The sequence below is a fragment of the Rhineura floridana genome, chromosome 11 (genome assembly GCF_030035675.1).
Source record: "Rhineura floridana isolate rRhiFlo1 chromosome 11, rRhiFlo1.hap2, whole genome shotgun sequence".
NCBI lineage: Eukaryota > Metazoa > Chordata > Lepidosauria > Squamata > Rhineuridae > Rhineura > Rhineura floridana.
The window spans coordinates 49,053,141-49,071,342 of NC_084490.1; the positions used below are offsets into that span (position 1 = coordinate 49,053,141).

At 44.0% G+C, this 18,202-nt stretch overlaps 1 protein-coding gene across 2 annotated transcripts; it reads left to right on the top strand.

Annotated features, from left to right (window-relative positions):
* The first annotated feature begins 684 nt into the window (after positions 1 to 684).
* LOC133367211 (keratin, type I cytoskeletal 10-like) lies at positions 685 to 9,891 on the top strand. Of its 2 annotated transcripts, none has more exons than XM_061591145.1 (8): positions 685 to 1,458; positions 2,274 to 2,356; positions 4,766 to 4,922; positions 5,841 to 6,005; positions 6,895 to 7,020; positions 7,695 to 7,918; positions 8,688 to 8,986; positions 9,801 to 9,891. In XM_061591145.1, the coding sequence occupies exons 1-8, from the start codon at positions 772 to 774 to the stop codon at positions 9,824 to 9,826; spliced, it is 1,767 nt and encodes a 588-aa protein (XP_061447129.1). In that variant the 5' UTR covers positions 685 to 771; the 3' UTR covers positions 9,827 to 9,891. The 2 variants fall into 2 exon arrangements, with proteins under 2 accessions (XP_061447129.1, XP_061447130.1); XM_061591146.1 differs by having other exon boundaries at positions 8,691 to 8,986.
* The last annotated feature ends 8,311 nt before the right edge of the window (positions 9,892 to 18,202 follow it).

An 18,202-nucleotide genomic window follows, 5' to 3' on the forward strand; every position in this document is an offset into this window, starting at 1 on the left:
TTTTTCTTCGCAACAGCATCAAAATTCACATTATTATTATTTGCATTTTTTCCACAAAAATTCACATTTTTGTATGCATTTCACTTTAAAATCTGAATTTTGTAGTATACATTCCAACCTACAATTACAACCTGTATTGCTTTTGAGCTGCGAACCATAATGCAAAATTTGGAGAGGTGTGAAAATGAAAGTATCACTGTTGTTCTGAGACATGTATTAATCCAGGATGTTTGAATTAGTTCAATTTGCTCAACAATGCGACCGGATGAAGTATTTGAGCATCCCTTCTTCTGAGTAGTAAAGATGGCAAGCAGATCAAGAAAAAAGAATTCTTTCCAGATTATTATAAAGCCTTTGTGACTGTGTACTCTTCTTCACTGAAGAAGCCTTATGAATGATGGGTTGGAAATAGAGCAGACTGCAGCTTTAACATGCCGTCTGAAAGCAAAATGTGTTAACAAAAAAGGTGATGATGCAGCACCTCCATCCCAGCAACACATCCCAAGAGAATGACAGTATCCCAAGCATGTTCTTGATTGCCTTTGATAGCTTTCAAAACCCCCTCCCTTTGGCAGATAATTTTTGGCATAAACAATGAGATTGGCAAATGCCCTGGGAGGGACAAGGAACACCCTTTGTGGCAACGCCCTGCATGGAAGATATAAATAAGGATCAGCTGTGAAGAAGGCTTTACAGTCTCAATTGCAATACCAGGCTGTGCAGCTGAACTGGGGCTTTTGTAGGGTTTTTGGATTCTCAACATCTTTCACTATGAGTTACGGCGTTAAGGGTGGCGGTGGTGGAAGTAGCGTAAGTGGTGGCGGAAGCTGTGGAATAATTAGTGGTGGAGGTGGCGGTGGTGGGGTCATCATTGGTGGCGGAAGCTGCGGAGGTATTGGTGGTGGCAGTAGCAGCAGCAGAACTATCAAAGTCACAAGCACCTCTGGATCCTCAAGAGGATTTTCTGGAAGAAGCTCTGGCGGAGGAGCCAGGAGTGGTTATGGAGGAGGTTTCAGCAGTGGTAGCTGTGGAAGAATAAGTAGAGTATGCTATGGAGGTAGCAGCTATGGCGGTGGAGGCTACGGTGGTGGCTATGGCAGTGGAGGCTATAGTGGTGGCACCTGCGGCGGAGGCAGCTTCGGCGGAGGCAGCTTCGGCGGAGGCAGCTTCGGCGGAGGCAGCTTCGGTGGAGGCAGCTTCGGTGGTAGCCACCCATTCAGCAGTGGTAGTTTTGGCATTGGGGGTGGTGATGGTGGCCTCTTGAACACCAATGAAAAGACAACCATGCAGCACCTTAATGATCGCCTGGCTAATTACATAGAGCAGGTGAAACGCTTGGAAGATGAAAATGATCAGCTTGAGGTTTTAATCAGAGAGTGGTACCAGAAGCATGGCACTTCATCTGAACCAAGGGACTACAGCCCCTTTTACCACCAAATTGACCAACTCTACAATGAGGTAAGCTATTATATTTTAAACAAAGACTACAGAGCCTTGAGTTATTATGTTTTATGTTTTATTCTACCCCTAAGATGAGAAATGTTTAATAGAGACAACTTCATATTGCATATCTTGTAAACATGCTCACATTTAGTGCCTGGGATGGGGCATTAGATATTCTAAAAACTCATGTTAGCCATGTATAGCCAACATGGCACTCTTCAGATGTTGTCGTTCCACGGCTCCCGTCATCCCTGACCATTGGCCATAGTGGCTGGGGCTGATGGGAGTTGGAGTCCAACAATACCTGGAAGGCACCATGCTGGCTACTGCTAGAATATAACCAATGTTAAAAGTCAAGCAAGCTTGACTGTTCACCCCAATATGGCTCTTGGCAAGAGCGCATGCTTAATCTGTATTCACCGCCCCTATCATCAGTACAAATGGATGCCCAGCAAATATCTAAAGATCTGCTCTTCAGAAATCAATTCTAGTAGACAAGCCAATCACAGCCATTTTTAGTAGACAAGACTACAGGCCTTTAGATATTGCTTTATAAAGGCCTCTGAGACTTCTCATTTACTGGGAGAAGTTATATCACTGTTGCTTGGAGTTTACAAGATGGGTTTTGAGGTTTTAATTAATATTGCTTCTTTTCAATATTGCTGTTGTGCATGTTCTGACTTTATTTGTAAACCACTCTATAACTTCTGATGAAGATCAGTATATAAAGGATACAGAACAATACAATGCCTGTGGTGTTTTATTATACTGCTGTCACCTTGGACAGACCGAAGGAATTGAACGTAATCATTTACTGCCATCTTTTCCAGCTCATTGCTGAAACTGATGATTATAACAAAATCCTTCTGAACATTGATAACACCAGGATGACTGCTGAAGATTTTAAATTGAAGTGAGTTTAACTTTTCACCTACTTTCTTCAGATCTAGCTGAAATTTATATTGCACTTTTCTTTAATAGAAATTTGAAGTTGCTAGTAATAATACAAATGACAAATGGAACCTGCAACAAGATGTTGCAGTGTAGAGTACTCTTGGCATCCCATAGCCACTGAGCATGCTCAGTCCTTTCGGGCCTCTCTTGCTTTTAAAAATGTACTTCTGCAAACTTTGGCACACACCCCTCCCACAAGCTTGAAGATACCTCCCTCTTGTGTCTGGATGGTGCCATTTGGTCTACCTAGAGATCCATGCTTGGAGAATGAGTTCATTATTGGCATATAGGATTACAGCAATACCAAGTAAACTACTGAAAGCCTTAAATCCACTGCTGTGAGAACATTTCAGTAAGCCTCCAGGTATAACCTGGCAATAATAGCAAGGTTTTCACATTGCATCTGAAATAAGCATCATGATGGGTTATGGCAGGCTAGTTGTATAAGCATTTCTATGAAGAAGGAGATGTCATCAAGAAGACCTTATGCCACACTCTGGCTGCCTGTACTGTACTAAAGATAGAGCCTGGATTAGGGCCTCTTCCTGCTTATTTTGGCTAGAGGACTAATGTAGAGCAAGACACTACCTAAAGACATGCTGGGCCAAGGCATTTAGGATTTCTGTGGGTCATCAGCAGGGATGTAGTCATCCAGGGTCTCAGGGAATCTTAGACCCCTTATGTTTTGGGGAGCAGGGTCCCTATGTCTTCAGTGTCCTTTCCTGCTGATTGGAGCCAATCAGAGTGGAAGGAGACAAGTCAGCTACTGAGAAGACTCTTCTCAGTAGCTAATACACTCCCCTTTAGTCTTAGTATGGCAGCCAAAAAAGGGAAACCCAGCAAAGGAAGATCCTTACTTTACAGCATCTTAGTACATTTGCCCTTGTACATGCACAGAAAATAGTAGATCTAGCCGAAAGGCAACATTTGGAAATCTGCATTGATTGTTGCAATGCATCACTAAGGGAAAGTACTCCAAATAAAGTAAGAGTCTGAAAGCTCATTTTATGGTATAATCTTAGAAAGTTGTATAATCTTAGACTGTGAGGGGGTGTGACTATCATGAAGAGACCCAACACTTCTGAATCTGCCACTACACTACTGATCACCAGCATTCCAAAATGTGCCCCAAACATACTATGAAGTTAGTGCAGGCGATACAGGACAGATCTCATGTGCTCTCCGTATCTTTTCTATGTGAAGAAGTGGGCTGTGGTGCTCTGCACCAGCTTCAGCTTCCAAAAACCTGGAAGACACAGACTGAAGACTAAATCAGTAGCAATAATATGTAACATACTGCTACTGCTGCCCTTTTTGCTCATTAAAGCCAATACAACTACACCCATCTCTTCCTGTCTCTTCTTAATTTTATTTTTGCAAATATTCTTTCTGTGAAACTGCAAACATCTCTAAGTATCAACGACCCAGGATCAGGGCTGGCCCAAGACATTTTGCTGACTGAGGCGAAGCATATGATGGCATCACACACACACCCTCAATGTACAGAATCTGACTGAGCTGGCAGATGAATCTCACTTCAACATTGACAACGGGAGAGCATCTTCCTCTGCCCTTAAAAGCAGCAAACTAGCTTAGAGGGTGCATGGGATGCTGTGTGGAACACATAGCTCTGATCTCCAACACAGGGGAATGACCAAGGGCTCGGGAGGAATGACTGAGGGTGCTGTCCCCCAGTATCTGCTACCCAAAGCTATGGTCTCATTCTGCCTAATGGTAGAGCCAGCCCTGTCTGCCAGCTCCAAATCAAAGCAAATTGGGCAACTGACGTCAATGGGAAATCTTGAAGCCATGAGCCTTAGATCAAATCAATCACTGACCAAAATTTACATTGTGAGTTGTTGTCTGCAGTGTCTGGAAAGCCCTCTTGTGATTAAATGTGAATTCCAAGACGTTGGATTGACACTTAGCCTGCAGGCTGGTACTTTGACTGATGAGGAGTATTGTGAGTCTGAGTCTACATTTAATTACAGAAGTAAATGCCAATGGGCTTCAGACTCTATCAGATAAATGATAATAGACACAGCCAATGTGTATGTTACAGCAGTTAGCACAAAGCAACTTTTTCAATGAATGGGAGTGTGTTAAAATGGTTTTGGGGTGGGTCTCTGTGTGTTTTATTGTGTATATTTGTTTTAAAACATCAGATTTTACTTATATTGTGATAAATTTTGTCTGTTTTTAAAGTATCAGTATTTTTAATGAATATTTTATATTGTTTTATGTAAACTGTTTAGATTTTTTTTGTTGATTAAGTGGCATATACATCTCATCATAGGAATAAAATTAAATACTGAAAGTAGCATTTTATGAAATTGTGGTCACTGATCTTGGATTTCCTGTGGATTAGGTACCAAACTGAAAGTGGTCTCCGTCAGAATGTGGAAGCTGATATCAATGGACTGCGCCCTCTCTTGGATCAACTGACTCTTGCCAAGTCTGATCTGGAGATGCAGTTTGAGTCTCTTAAAGAGGAGTTGATCTGCCTGAAGAAGAACCATGAGGAGGTAAGACAGAGCTCAAGCAAACAATCAACAAAAATGTAACCTTTTGAGCTTCCTGTGAGATTTGTTGAGTAACACATAGCCATCAACAACTTAGTTTTGAGTACAAAATTCAAGATATGCATGATATGATACCAGAAATACTCCCTGTCCCAGTTGAGCATGAATCGTGCCAGGTGACTCTCTTAGTCTTTGGTAAAGAGCTGAACTGGATGACACAGTACATAAAACTTTCACCCAAACCGTATTAAGGGAGTGAATTGTTTTCAAGTGGCATACTCAGTTCTTTCTGAGAAGGCATAGGGGCCCAAGTTCTCGACTAGCCCTGAATTCCATTCCCCACAATTCCAAAGGCCGCCTCACACGTTCATTTTTCAGACACAAAGATTGTTCTCTCTTAGGGAGAAAAGGCAAATAGGCCTTATCTGGAAGTGGATACAGCAGGGAGCCTGTGGCCCTCCAGATGGTGTTGGACTCCAGCATCCACTAGCCCTAACCAGCATGACCAATGGTCAGGGATGATTGGAACTATAGTCCAGCAGCATCTGAAAGGCCACAGGTTTCCTATACTTGCTTTATATGTATAAGGAATCAGCTGACCCACCCTGGCCTGACATTATTAAAGGATTGCCTTGGTGATTTGACTGATCTCCCTGTAATCCCCTTATTTAGACAGTGCTGAGTGTTAGTACCCAGGCTAAATCCCTTACAGAAACCCTTCAAGTCCAGCTTCAGGGTGGCTGCAGATTCAGATCTTGATGCCTTGGCTGAAAGAAAGTGGCACATTTTCTCCACCCTCCCTCCATCTGCTGTTTCATAAAGTCATTTTCGACATACATTAGTAGCATATTGTTTTTTTAAGAATCACATTTGTTGCTGAGATTTCATTTCATAATGCATTTTCCTACCTCCCCATTGCAGACATTGAGAGGACTGAGAAATCAGCGTGGTAGCGGTGATGTGAATGTTGAGGTGGACTCTGCTCCTGGCCAGGATCTGAAACAACGTCTTGATCAGCTCAGGTGTGAATACGAGAAAATCATCGAACAAAACCGCAGAGAGGTGGAAGCGTGGTATGAAACCAAGGCAAGTGGAGCATATCTGTGTGCCATCTTTGTCTCTCCAACAGTTGGAAGACACATGACAACTACTTCCACTGTCAACTGTTGGAATACTGTGAGGAACCCACTGAGAGGAACCTGGATGACAGGTTTAACCTAAGAGGAAAGGGGCTGATCCTGCTAGCTGAGGCAAATCTAGTAGATTGCTCCCCAGCTCTCAGCTGAAAAGCACAGCTATTGCTATGGCTGAGCAGGCCACTCAGCGGGCAACAGAAGCAATCAGAACAGTGTATGAAAAGTATCAAGAGAGGATGGGAGCTGAAATAAGTGGGATCAAGCAGCCCTTTGCGAAAAGAGCAAGGATCCTTGCCTTGCAGGCAGCCAATCATATTAACTTCAGAAGATAATGAGCATTCTGGAGGATCAGATCAAGGGCCCATATATGCCTAGCATCCTGTTTCCCACAGTGGACAATCTCTGGGATGCCCGTAAGCAGGAAATAAAAGCAAAAGCCCTTTCCAATGGCCAATAGGAATCTTTGTTGCTACCAGAAAGTAGCATTCTGTGGCATACTGCCTCATGTTGCATATAGCCATCAGGAATGTTGACTAGAGGACTTGCATTTTCTAAGAGGTGGGGTGGAGATGAATTAATTGGCACTTTTTCCATCAGTGATAAGATGGTAGCCTTCAGTGTTGATAGAATACAAATACAGGAGAATCAGCAGTACTCTGGATACAGGAATATGGGATGGAAAGCATACTTGGCAACGCTACCTTGTAATTTGCAAAGGCCTGTTTGGTCCAATTCTGGTCTTGTCTTTGTATCTTCTTGATGGTCTCAAGTTTGCTGTGTGTCTGTCTCTATAAACAAATGGGCCAGTCAATCAGAAAACCTTCATTTGTGTCTATTAGATGGAGGAGGTTCGCCAGGAGGTCCATTCAAGCGGGCAGGAGATAAGTACCGGCAACCAGCAACTCTCAGAACTCAGACGAGAATTTCAGACCCTGGAGATCGAGCTGCAATCTCAACTCAGCATGGTACGTGATAGCATATGCAAAATGACACCCGTAGGAAACCTACTCCAGCTGACTTTTCATCTGAGAATGCCCAAACGTTTCTAATTTTTTAAATGTCCCCTAAAAAAAGTGTCAGCATTCTGCATTGTGTCAAAGCATAGTTGCCTCTTTCCCTCCCCCTCCTCCTCCCCTAGCCCAGGAAAAAAGACACGAGACAAAGATAGAATAAATGGACAACAGCTTTATTAACTTAACAATGTAATGGGAGCAAATAGGTTAGCTGTAAGGTAGCAGCCCTTCTGTCTGGTCCCCTGCACTTCAAATGAGAGCCATGGAAATAGCTCGCCCAGTGGCATAGACAAATCAGGCAATTCCACCCTGGCTCCAAGCACCAGACAACTCAGCTGACTAATCTGTGTTTGTCCTTGCCTGCTCACCAAAGAATATGCTGAGGAGGCACCTGACTGTCCCATGCCACCATAGCTAAACAACCCATAGATAGGATGAGACTGCCCCAGTCCAAGGAGAGCTTCCCTGGCCAGCCAACTGTGAGGGATTGGTTAGACAGTACTTGAATAGTACCATCCCCTTGTCTTCATCCCCATCAATGTGGGGTGTGTGTGTCTGTGAGAAGCAGGTGGAAGGGAGTGCCATTCCTGAAGGTCACATCTCATGTCCTTCCTTCCTAATATCAGCTCCAGTCTCTGCAAAGCAACCTGGAAGACACAGAACGTCGGTACAACATGCAACTGCAACAGATTCAGTGCATGATTGAGCCAGTAGAATCAGAGCTGGCCAGCATCCGATGTGAGATTGAGAGCCAGAATCAGGAGTACCAATTGCTCCTTGGCATCAAGACCCGTCTGGAACAGGAGATCTGTCAATACCGCCGACTGCTTGAGGAAGGACAGCAGGAAATGTATGTTGACTATAGGAAATGTTAAAAGAGATGTCAGTCCACTGCTGGGAAAGCCTGACAGCAAACAATTTAGGGCCAAAGTGGGGCAGGAAGTGAATGGGATTCTAAAAAGGGTTTGAATTTCATGAAACCCAGGTGCGATCTACAGAACATGTTTCTGGACTCAAAGGAATTACTGAATCATTTGTTCTTTGCAAACATCATAGTACTGTAAACAAAATAACCAAGAATCTCTATGAATCCTCTTGCACCCAAATATTGCCAAAAATGTACTCCGAGTCCTTCCAGAGCTTCTAGGGTCAGCTGACTTTTATGCTGTTATGTATTTACTCATCACAGTACAGTTCTGTATCAAGGAGAGAAAACAATGATGGATAGGTGTGATGAGTGTACATATGAAACTACCTTATAGCAAGTCAGACCACTGGTCCATCTAACCCAGCTATGGGGAACCGTGTGGCCCTCTAGGTATTGTCGGACTACCTACTTCCCTCATTCCTGACCATCATGCTGGCTGGGACTGAAGGGAGTCAAACAACATTTGGAGGGCCACAGGTTCCCCATCCCTTGTCCAGCCCAATACAGTCTATTACCACTGGTAGTAGTTCTCCAAGGCCGCAGACAGAGGCCTTGTCCAGACTAAATGAGGGTGTTGAGTATGGAGGAGACTTGGAAGTTGATGCTCAGTGTACAAGGCATAGTCTACATTGTGTTCTTTTTCTGTGAAGGGGTTTGCAGTGTTCTTCACGAGTATGTTTCTGTTTTCCAGTAGTTCAGGAGGAGGATACGGAGGTGGATACGGAGGTGGATACGGAGGTGGTAAAATCAGGAGGGGAAGCGGAGGAGGCATTGGCGGAGGAATTATTAGTGGTGGCAGTGGAGGTGGCGGTTCATGTGGTCCAATTGGTGGTGGAGGAACAATTTGCGGCGGCGGCAGCAGCGGCGGTGGCGGTGGCGGCGGTTCATGCCAAATTGGCGGTGGAAGCAGCGGAGGAGTGACAATCGGAGGTGGTGGTGGAGGACGCTGTCAGACCTACCCCACTCCACAGCCTCAGCCCTGCAAACCAGGTGAGAGTCAGAAGCATCACAACGGCAATTTTGTTTCTCTAAGCCTTCTAGGTTCCTTTCTAGTTTTCTCAGACATCTGTGATATTTAATCAATAAGGGCTGCTCCAAATGTGATGAGGCCTATTTATCCCCATAGGAAAGATGTTCAAACTTTGTGTAAGTCATGGGGGATTGCACATGCAAGCACTAAGCTATGACCATGGAGCACTTGCACAGTGACATGCAGCAAATAGAGGCAATCATTACACATTAGAATCTGTGAGCACTTTGCCCACTATCTTTCTATACAGTATGTTCTATTCTACAATTATACTGTTTGACCTGGCATGCTCCATTTCTTAGTATCCTCTAAAATGGATTAGAAGATGGAATAATCTTGTCAAGAAGACATTGGTGGCATGAAATAATACTCTTTAATGGTTTTCTCAGAGGTCACATCCTCACCATACATTTAAAGCACTCATATCACTTTAACAATCGTGGCTTCCCCATAGAATCCTGGAGACTGTAGTTTAAGGGTCTCCTAACAACTCTCAGTACCTTAACAATGACAGCCCCCTGGTTTCTTTGAGGGAAGCCGTGACTGTTAAAGTGTTATAAGAGTGCTTTAAATGGACAATGTGGATGTGACCATGGACATTTTCATTCTATAAGGATAAAGAGCCACTTTAGTCCATAAACTTGGACAAACCTTGTTGCATTTAGGGCTTTAGAAAGCAAGTTTGACATGCCAAGCATCTTACTGCTCTGTCTTTGTCATTCCTACATGCCTGTGGTCATAAAGACTCATGTTTCCCCTTTCTTCTCTCAATAGGACACGGCAGAAAATCCTATGACTAACCATCAGGCACCTGATATCGCATCAACCCCAAGCCCTCCAGGTGGTTCTGCTTATAGAGGAAGAACACACCTCCCCACAAGGCAGGGGAGGAATTTCTTCCGCCAGATATTCGATTCTGCCCTTGCCATCTCTCTATTGCAGCAGAATGCTCTGTGCCCCCTACTGCTTGCTTGTTCCATTCTTCTAATTTCTTCCTTGCAGGACCTGCCTTGCTCTATTTTATTAGTGGCCAGCATTTGATGTCTGTCATTGATGAGGGTTGTCTAATAAAGTTCCATTGCTGCTTGATGCAATCAGAAAAAAAGTGTGTGCCTCTTTGTTAATTTTGCAAAGCAAACATTTCATGGGTTCCCCAAAGGGTACAAAAATGCACTTCGTGAGACTTTGCTGGTGGCTAATTAATGTACCAGGGTTAGGTGGTGCTGGTGGTGATGGGCTGCCATTTAAAACTGTAAATATCTTATACTAGACAACCAGGACCTATATCAACAGTAGCATGCTTAGGAAATGATAGCCAGCAGAGACATAACACAATGAAGACTTGTGTTTGAAATTATCTATAGGCAAAGCCATCCATGCACATCAAAATAGGGTTTTTGTGGATTTTGACCAGGGATCTTAAATCTTGACTGTGGCAAAGAGACCTAGGTACACCATGTGAACCTGATACAGGAGGAAGCTGCTGGGTTGTTCACCTGTGCTGTAGCACCACCACTACATATGGCCAGAGGGCACACTGCACTTAATTTTGGTCAGATGGTACAAGAATGTACCTGGTTCTAGAAAGCTTCTAATTTGTCCCCCTTGCAGGCACAGCAAATTGAGTTAATCTGCACTCTCTTTACTTTCCAGTGGGTGACTTGATTAGCTTTCTAGTCAGTACCAGCTTGCCTTCAGAATGCCAGACCTGATAGTTCCCTTCCAAACCTCACAGGGCAACACTTGAAGCTTTTCATTTTCTTATCACATTTATATACCACCAACATGCCAATGCATTTAAGGCAGTTCATAAAATAATATCTTACAATTTAACAGATATTATATGAAAGAAAAAAGGGACAAGAAGGGAAGAGGAAAACAAGAAAATCCAGGTACCATGACCACTGCCTACCCACTGGCTATTATTATTATTATTATTATTATTATTATTATTATTATTATTTGATGTATATCCCACCCTTTCTTGCAGTGGGAGCCCAGGGTGGCAAACAAAAGCACTAAAACACGTTAAAACGTCATAAAAAGACTTTAAATTTATTAAAACACAACAACATTTTAATGTCTTTAAACCTTTTTTTAAACAATATGTTTTAACCTTTTTAAAAAATGTCATCAAAGCTTTTTTAAAAAATGTTTTTAAAGTTGTTTTGTTTTAATGTATTTAATGTATTTTAAAGTCTGTTTTTATGATGTTTTAAAGTGTTTTTAGAGCTTTTGTTTGCCACCCTGGGCTCCTGCTGGGAGGAAGGGCGTGATATAAATAAAATAATAAATACATAAATAATTAAAATAAACAACCATTAAAAACATATTAAAACAAAAGAACTTTAAAAACATTTTTTAAAAAGCTTTAAAAACATTTTTTAAAAGAAGCTTTAAAAATATATTAAAAAGCAATTCCAACACAGATGCACACTGGGATAAGGTCTTTACTTAAAAGGCTTGTTGAAAGAAGGTCTTCAATAAGTGCCGAAAAGATAACAGAGATGGTGTCTGTGTAATAGGGTTGGTGCCACTACACCAAAGGTCCATTTCCTTTGTTGTGCAGAACAGACCTCCTGATAAGATGGTATCTGCAGGAGGCCCTCACCTGCAGAGGACAGTGATCAACTGGATATATAAGGGATAAGACAGTCTTTCAGGTATCATGGTCCCAAGCTGTATAGGGTTTTGTACACCAAAACTAGAACCTTGAACTTAGCCAGGTAGCTAATAGGTAGCAAGTGCAATTCTTTCAGTAGTGGAGTGACATGTTGGTAATAACCTGCTCCAGTGAGCAGTCTCGCCACCACATTTTGCACCAACTGAAGCTTCCAGACCAACCTCAAGGGTAACCCCACATAGAGCGCATTACAGCAATCCAACCTGGAGGTTACCAGAGCATGAACAATAGTGGTCAGGCAATCCTGATGCAGAAACAGCCACAGCTGTCTCAACAGCCAAAGTTGGTGAAAGGCACTCTTAGCCATGGAGGTCACCTGGGCCTCTAGTGACAAAGATGGTTCCAGGAGCACCCCCAGACTATGGACTTACTCTTTCAGAGGGAGTACGACCCCATCCAAAGCAGGCAACAGACCAATTATCTAAACTAGGGAACCACCAACCCACAGCGTCTCTGTCTTGCTAGGATTCAGACTCAGTTTATTGGCCCTCATCCAGCCCACCACAGAGTCCAGGCAGTGGTCAAGGGCTTGCACTGCCTCTCCTGGTTCAGATGTTGCAGAGAAATAGAGCTGGGTATCATCAGCATACTGCTGACACCTCACCCCAAATCTCCTGATAACTGCTCCCAAAGGCTTCATATAGATATTAAACAGCATGGGGGACAAGATGGTACCCTGTGGCATCCCACAGCACAACTGCCAGGGGGGTGAAATAGAATCACCCAATGTTATTCTCTGAAAACGACCCAGGAGGTAGAATTGGAACCACTGTAAAAACAGTGCCTCCAATATCCATCTCACCAAATCGGCCCAGAAGGATACCATGGTCAATGGTATCAAAAGCCGCCGAAAGATCAAGTAAGAATAATAGGGTCACACCTCCCCTGTCCTTCTCCCAATAAAGGTCATCCAAGGTTGATTTAGTTCCATAACCAGGCATGAACCCAGATTGGAATGGGTCAAGATAATCTGTTTCATCCAAGAGTACTTGCTATTGTTGCACCACAACCCTCTCAGTCACCTTCCATAAGAAGGGGGTATTTGTGACTGGGCAGTAGTTGTCATATACTAATGGGTCCAGGGTGGGCTTTTTCAGTGGTTGAATCACTGCCTCTTTCAGGATGGCTGGAACCAGCCCCTCCTGCAACGATGCATTGACCACACCCTGGATCCACTCGATCAACCCCCATCAGCAAGCTTTAATAAACCAAGAAGTGCAAGGGTTGCGAGGACACATTGCTGGCCACATTGTTACAAGCACCTTGTCCACGTCTTCAGGTTGCATCAACTGAAACCGTTCCCAAGACGTTGCACTGGACACCTCACTGGGGACTACAGTAGATGTGGATGAGGCATAAAATTGCTCCGGGTCAAGCAACTTTACCCTCAAAGTGCCTTGCAAACAATTCACAGTGGGCCTCCAAGGGGTCTAAAACTCCATTTCCTGGAGCTGATGTCAACAGATCCCTGACATATGTAAAAGCCCCACTGGATGGTTACTTGAGGATGCAATGGGGGCAGAGAAGTGGGCCTTCTTCGCTGCCCTCACCGCCACAGAGTAGGCACAGTTATGATGTTTTACTCATGCCCAATCATGTACATCTTTCAGCACTTGCGCTCTAGCTGTCATCCAGCCTGTTTCATTGCCCTTAACTCACTGATGTACCAGGGTGCAAACCGGATTTCACAATGCTGGAGAGGATGCTCTGGGGCAACTGTGTCAAGAGCCCAATGTGCCTCACTCTTCCACAGTATGACAAGGGCTTCAACAAGATCACCTGCTCTGTCTACTGGGAACTCCCCCAGGGCATTCAGGAATCCAGTGGATTCCATTAGTCTCTGGGGGCGGACCATCTTAATCTGTCTATCACTCCTGCAGGGGAGGATCGGAGCCATAATTCTAAACTTCATCAGCAAGTGGTCTGACCATGACAATGGGGTGACCCCTTCCTCCATCTGGAGCAAAAACCAAGTCGAGGGTGTGCCCTGCCCTATGCATCAGGCCAGTGACAACTTGAGTCAGCTCCATGGTCATCATGGAGACCATGAAGCCCTCAGTTGGAACACTAGAGGCAGTATGGACATTAAAATCACCCAGGACTATCATTCTGGGCTCCTCCAACACCACAGCCAAGACGGCGTCCGCCAGCTCAGTCAGAGAAGCTGCCGAGCAGCAGGGTGGACGGTACACCAGTAGCAGCCCCAGTTTCCTGTCTACTTGGCCTGACACCAGGTGCAGACCCTCACAGCCAGCTCCAAGTCAGAGTGATTTCCTGGTGACAGAGATGGAAGTTCTGTAGACCACAGCAACTCCTCCCCTCCCTTGTCCCTGCAGCCTGTACTGGTGTTGCACCGAGCATCCAAGTGGGCAAAGCTAGGTCAGATCAACTCCCAGCTCACCCATCCAGGTTTCGGTAATGCACACTAAATCGGCACCTCCATCCATGATCAAATCATGGATGAGTGTGGTCTTATTGTGTACCAATCTGGCGTTAAACAACAGCACACATAGGACAGTGGACACAGCAGATGAGAAATGAGAAACTTGTCCATGAGAGGAGTGCTAAGCTTCCTCAGAAGTCTTTGGTGAGGTACCTTGTCAAATGCTTTTTGAAAGTCTAAGTACACTATGTCCACTGGATCACCTCTATCTATATGCTTGTTGACACTCTCAAAGAATTCTAATAGGTTACTGAGACAGGACTTTCCCTTGCAGAAGCCATGCTGGCTCTGCTTCAGCAAGGCTTGTTCTTCTATGTGCTTAGTTAATCTAGCTTTAATAATACTTTCTACCAGTTTTCCAGGGACAGAAGTTAAGCTAACTGGACTGTAATTTCCGGGATCTCCCCTGGATCTCTTTTTGAATATTGGCGTTATATTTCCCACTTTCCAGTCCTCAGGCACAGAGGAGGACCTGAGGGACAAGTTACATATTTTAGTTAGCAGATCAGCAATTTCACATTTGAGTTCTTTGAGAACTCTCAGGTGCATGCCATCCGGGCCCGGTGATTTGTCAGTTTTTATATTGTCTATTAAGCCTAGAACTTCCTCTCTCGTTACCACTATTTGTCTCAGTTCCTCAGAATCCCTTCGTGCAGATGTTAGTTGAGGTTCAGGGATCTGCCCTATATCTTCCACTGTGAAGACAGATGCAAAAAAATCATTTAGCTTCTCTGCAATCTCCTTATCGTTCTTTAGTACACCTTTGACTCCCTTATCATCCAAGGGTCCAATTGTCTCCCTAGATGGTCTCCTGCTTTGAATGTATTTATAGAATTTTTTGTTGTTGGTTTTTATGTTCTTAGCAATGTGCTCCTCAAATTCTTTTTTAGCATCCCGTATTGTCTTCTTGCATTCCTTTTCCCAGAGTTTGTGTTCCTTTTTATTTTCTTCATTCCGACAAGACTTCCATTTTCTGAAGGAAGACTTTTTGCCTCTGAGAGCTTCCTTGACTTTGCTCGTTAACCATACTGGCATCTTCTTGGCCCTGGTGGTACCTTTTCTGATCTGCGGTATGCACTCGAGCTTCTAAGATAGTGTTTTTAAACAACTTCCAAGCATTTTCGAGCGATGTGACCCTCTGGACTTTGTTTTTCAGCTTTCTTTTTACCAATCCCCTCATTTTTGTGAAGTTTCCTCTTTTGAAGTCAAATGTGACCGTGTTAGATTTTCTTGGCAATTGGCCATTTACATGTATGTTTAATTTAATAGCACTATGGTCACTGCTCCCAATCTGTTCGACAACACTTACATCTCACACCAGGTCCCGGTCCCCACTGAGGATTAAGTTCAGGGTTGCCATCCTTCTGGTCAGTTCCATGACCAACTGATATAGGGCATAGTCATTCAGAATATCTAGAAAATTTGCTTCTTTGTCATGACTGGAGCACATATGTGGCCAGTCTATGTCCGGGTAGTTGAAGTCACCCATTACTACCACATTTCCTAGTTTGGATGCTTCCTCAATTTCATATCTCATCTCCAGGTCTCCCTGAGCATTTTGATCAGGGGGATGATAGATTGTTCCCAGTATTAAATCCCTCCTGGGGCATGGTATCACCACCCAGAACGATTCTGTGGAGGAGTCCACCTCTTTTGGGGTTTCGAGCTTGCTGGATTCAATGCCTTCTTTCATGTATAGAGTGACACCGCCACCAATACGTCCTTCCCTGTCCTTCCAATATAGTTTATATCCAGGGATCCAGGGATGCTCTTGGCCTCCAACTCCTATCAGCCCCAGCCATCATGAACAACATGAGTTGTCCAGAATTGGGATGATGGGAGCTGTAGTCCAGCAAAATCTGGAGGGCCCACTCCTGCACTAGAAGAATCAGCAAATGAAGGTATCTTACACTGTGTTGCAGTATAGGGAACCAGGATGAAGGGCACATATTCCCCTAGAAAGGAATGGGGAACCTGTGATCCTCCAGATGTTGTTGGACTCTGACTCCCATGATATCTGACCATCGGTCATACTGTTTGGGGCTGATGGGAGTTGAACCTAATGACATCTGAAGGGCCACAGGTTCCCCAACCCTGCCTTAAAGAGTCTGGGGCTTACCTGCCTGGTGGTAGTGGTGGGATCCCACTGAGGATGAGGCAAGTACCCGAAGTAACACAGGTGACTTTGCTAAAGTCAAAATCAGAAGAACCATTAGAGCTACGTCACAGAACAGGACAAGCAGAAATAACACAATAGTTTGACCTAACCAAGGAAGGTTACATGCTGCTCCCAGCCAGTTGGAAGACCGGGCTGGTCTTTTGGAGCCCATACCTGACCTGAAATCTGGTTTGCAACATGCCCATTGTGGGGTGTTCATCTCAGCTCATTCCTGCTCATCTCAGATCTAAGGAGCCAATATTCTCCTCCCCTGGCAACAGATACATGGCTTGTTTATTTTTCATTTCAAAATCAATGTAGGGCACAATTTGCATATAGGTCTGCTTGCATTGCATTTTCCAGGAAATGAGACTCTGTATCAGGAATTGGAATCTGTTGGGTATAGCAAAACTACAACACAACTATCAAAGAATGAGAAGATTAGGTGGGCCCATTGTTCAGTACAAATGGAATTGTGGGGCCACTGCAATTTCCTGCCTTCCCACAAATGTACCCATCATACCCAACCATGCATCACAGCAAGTTCTTACTCTGGAGGTTTTGGTGCTGTCAACAGAAATGCTACTTTATAACCAGACATTCTGGAAACCTGAGCACAGTAACTTACCAAACCCAACATGTGGTACTGCAGTGGTGACTGCTCCCCATCGAGCTAATCGCAGCCAGAACCAACTCATTCTAGTTTTGTCCCCATCCTCTTCCCTGCTGAGTTCTGCAAGGGCCACACTGAGACTAAGGAAGAGAAGGAAACTGACAGGCAGTGCCACCTTCTGGACTGGAAGAAGGCAGGCAGATGGGTGCGAACTGATGGCAGACTGAGGTGGTGGGGCAGTGTGGTTGGGCTGGTGAGGGCCCTTCGGAGCCCCTGGAGCTCTCATCCAGTGCCTGACCTGGCCAGCCTCTGGTGGCAGGCCTGACCACAGAGCCAGCTATTAGGTGTCACCATAGAAGAGTGGGGAAATATTTGGCTAGTGATACGGAGGGAGAGGAACTGAAGGCAGAGAAAAGTGGGTACACTGAACTTACCTGCACAACAAATATCACTTCATACTGTAGCTTTACTTGACCTAGTCTTGTTAAGGTGGCCACTTACACGTCGACAACAAAGGAAATGCAAGAGGGGACACAGATTTGCATTTAATTTGCATATGATAATGCATAAGTGCAGATGCACATTTAAAAACAATGGCTCCAATTTAAATTGATTTGATTTGATTTTTATTTACGGTCTAGACCAAACTGAACCTATACAAATACAGAAATGCACAACAGTACTTAAAAGAAGCATTAAACATAATCACTCTTGTGAGATACCCTCTTACCGCATAGTAAAGCAATAAAATTAAAATATTAAAATTAAAAAGAGAATTGTTTAATCATTACTTTTTGACAGTCAACAGCTGCTGCAAAAAATCTGGCTACATTTATTGTGACCTGGGGGGTTCCAGTGAGATAACAAATACTCCAAATAAAATAAAGTTACTAGATTCTTTTGGTAACTTACCCTTACAAGCACAAAATGAGATTTTAATAAGACTCGAGCACCTCAAGACCTCCTTAGTTAACATTCAGGACGAATCAAAAGGTTCTATGAATAACAAGGATGTGATTGCTAAGCCTGTGGCTCCTAACCCAGTTCAGCCCGGCAATAAGCAAATCGGACCTATAATTATTACAGAGGATTATCTGGATTCACAGCCACTTACTTGCTCCTTCTCAGACGATAACCAGTGCAAAAAGGGGAGAGTTCATAAGACATTGCTTTACTGCAGCACAGAATAGGCCTTCAGTTCACCTGGTTATTGAAGAAATTAATTTACTAGCACCTAATAATAAACTCAGATCCCCTAAGAAGAAACAAACCCATGATA